Source organism: Lathyrus oleraceus, chromosome 3 (assembly GCF_024323335.1).
Source record: "Lathyrus oleraceus cultivar Zhongwan6 chromosome 3, CAAS_Psat_ZW6_1.0, whole genome shotgun sequence".
Lineage (NCBI taxonomy): Eukaryota > Viridiplantae > Streptophyta > Magnoliopsida > Fabales > Fabaceae > Lathyrus > Lathyrus oleraceus.
Genome location: NC_066581.1, coordinates 324,138,246 through 324,141,186, shown reverse-complemented (window position 1 = coordinate 324,141,186; position 2,941 = coordinate 324,138,246). Strand labels below are relative to the sequence as shown.

The following is a 2,941-nucleotide window of genomic DNA, read 5'->3' as shown; positions in this document are numbered from 1 at the left end:
AAGGGGCAAGTTGGGAATATGTCTTTCTAAGGAATTATAGCAACTAAGGATGTTAGGAATTTACTATTTAATATTTCAAATTATTAAACAATTGAAAGTGTGCTCTGATTGGTCAACAGATAATAGTTATTTCACTTGCAATAAGCGTTACTTCTTCCACTCTTTCAACTTCCATTCACGCAAGCATCCTCTCAAAGAAATTTTTCATTTCGTCTCTAAGATACTCATCATGTCTCAACAATCCAACTCTTCTCCTTCCAAGAACATGCCTTGTTCTCCTAGCGCTGAACCAAGCAACCCTAACAGAGAAGATCCTGTTGCTGACTCTGTGAATACCCCACATGCAAGAAGACCTAAAGAAACTGTACCAGGCTTCTCCTCATCCATCGTTCTTGAGGAACGAACCAAAGAAGGTTCTAGGTATGTTCACAATGCCATTGCCACTATAGTGACTGGAATACTGTCTGGAAATCATGATGTCCCTGGGGTTTCCATTCCCTTAAACACTATTGAACCTGATAGTGTTGCTGATCAAGAAAATACTGAGTCTTTAGGAAAGAATATCTCTGATGATGTTGAGCAAACTGATGCTCATAAGGAGTCAAATGTTGACAAACCCTTAGATAATATGGCTGGTGAGGAAGTTCATGTCACTCATGATGTCAGTGACAACCCTAACTGTGAGGCTGAAACAGTAGACCTGGAGGAATTTTCTGATAATGAGCTGTGTCCTCTGTCCTCCCTAGCATAGCCAAAAGGGTTAGGACTAGGAGAGAAAAGAAAATTGTGGCTCAAAGGTCCCCCAGAAAGAAGATTGATGTTCCAACCTCTTCAAAGACAACGGTGGCAGTTGAAAGTTCCCTCAAGAGGAAAGTTCATGGTCCAACCAAATCTTAGAGCAAAGTGGTGCCCAAGAAAAAGAAGACCAAGTTTGTTATTGTTAAGTCTGACTCAGATGTTCCTTGTAATGTCTCTGACATTCTGTCAAAGAAGAAGCCAACCACTAGCAAGCTTGCAGCTAATGTCCCTGAGGTACCAATTGACAACATATCTTTTCATTTTGCTTCAAGTGTAAACAGGTGGAAATATGTTTATCAGAAGAGGCTGGCTTTGGAAAGGGAATTAGCTCAGAATGTCCTAGACTGTAAGGATATTATGGATCTTATTCAAGAGGCTGGTTTAATGAAGAATGTGACTCAGTTTTCAAAGTGCTATGAGATGTTGGTAAAGGAATTTATTGTTAATTTGTCTGAAGAATATGCTGATGGCAAGTCTAAGGAATTCAGGAAAGTGTATGTGAGAGGCAAGTGTGTAAATTTCTCTCCTTCAGTGATCAACAAGTATTTGGGAAGGCCTGATGAAGCTCAACCTGAGTTTGAGGTGACAGACAACAAAATCTGTCAAGTCATCACTACTAATCAGGTAAGGAAGTGGCCTCTCAAAGGAAAATTGGTGGCAAGTAAACTGAGTGTCAAGTATGCAACGCTGCACAAGATTGGAGCTGCTAACTGGGTGCCCACCAATCATAAATCTACAGTTGTTGTAATGCTTGGAAAGTTTATATATGCTGGTTGAACCAAAGCCAAATTTGACTATGGCTCCTATATTTTTGATCAAACTTTGAAGCATGCAGGAAGCTTCAGTGTGAAGGGTCCTATAGCCTTTCCTTCTCTCATCTATGGTATTGTTTCAGTTTCCAAACATCTTAACTGAGAATGATTCTGTGAAGAAAAGAGACAACCCTATGTTTTTCAATCATAAGTTGTTCCTAGGTACCCATGTCCCTGACATTGTCATTACATCAGGTGAGACATCACGTGTAAGCAATCAGCTAGGTAAAGCTTCTGTCATTGCAATGTTCAAAGAAACCTGCAGGGAATTAGAGGCAAGGAAGCTGAACTTGGAAAAATTGATTAGCTCTTTGGAGATGACTGAAGGTGATGTGCTAGCTGATGGTGGAGAATTTGGTGAAGCTGCTGCTGTTGCAGAAGAAGCTGAAAGACAAGGTGAAGAGGGAGAAGCAGATGCCAGTCCTGATGATGGCACAAATGATGATGCTGACTCTGATTCAGATGACTAGAACATTTATTGTGTTTATGATAATTGCTTGCATTTTTTTTTGGGTCTGTAATATTAAGTGTTGCTTTGGCAACATTTTTGACAAAAAGGGGGAGTAACACTTGTACCCCAGGACAACAGATTTCTTTGAAGTTGAAGGTCCTCTAAACAAGAGGTTATGTTGCTGTTTGCTCTCTGCATGATCTTCTCTTGTGCGGCTGTTGTTTGAAGTTTAACTTCTATGTTTGCTAAGTGTATTAGCTAATTTTATTCTCTGCTTGGATGTGTGCTTTCTGCTGCTGTGAACTCTGTTGTGATGCCAAGTTGTTTTAGCCAAAAATTTGCCAAAGGGGGAGTTTGTAGATGTTTTTGATTGGCTGCATTTTATGTTAAAACACTTATTGTACTTAGATGTCTTGACTGATGTCATGACATGCTTAAGTAGTATGCTGCAGGATTAGCTAATACAGGATTTACTAGATGTAAAACTGAATGTTATGACATTCATTCATGACAGCATTTTCTGGATGTCATACTGAATGTTATGACATTCATCCCTGACAGCAGATGCTAAAGTATAGGCTAATTTTTCTATTATGTTTCAGTATTTATCTCAGGCTGATTTTCAGGAAACTAACAGTTGTGCTAAAATTAAGAGACCTAGCATATAGCCTATTTGTTAGCACCCTAATATGTGGAAATTAGGTTAACTTGCTTAACCCTAATTTCATGAAATTCAAGTTCAAGGCCCAAGTACTACATTATAAAAGGATGGCAATCCTACTTTCAGCAATTGAGGGATTTGAAGCATGAAGAATTCAATATATCATTGCTGTACTTTCATTGTGTCTTGAATTAGGTTTTACTTGTGAGCCAAGCAATT

General features: G+C 39.0%; 1 protein-coding gene across 1 annotated transcript; it reads left to right on the top strand.

Moving 5' to 3' along the window:
* Nucleotides 1-229: 229 nt before the first annotated feature.
* LOC127131089 (uncharacterized) lies at nucleotides 230-2,080 on the top strand. The gene is made up of 3 exons (XM_051060026.1): nucleotides 230-726; nucleotides 1,080-1,422; nucleotides 1,694-2,080. The coding sequence occupies exons 1-3, from the start codon at nucleotides 230-232 to the stop codon at nucleotides 2,078-2,080; spliced, it is 1,227 nt and encodes a 408-aa protein (XP_050915983.1).
* Nucleotides 2,081-2,941: the final 861 nt, after the last annotated feature.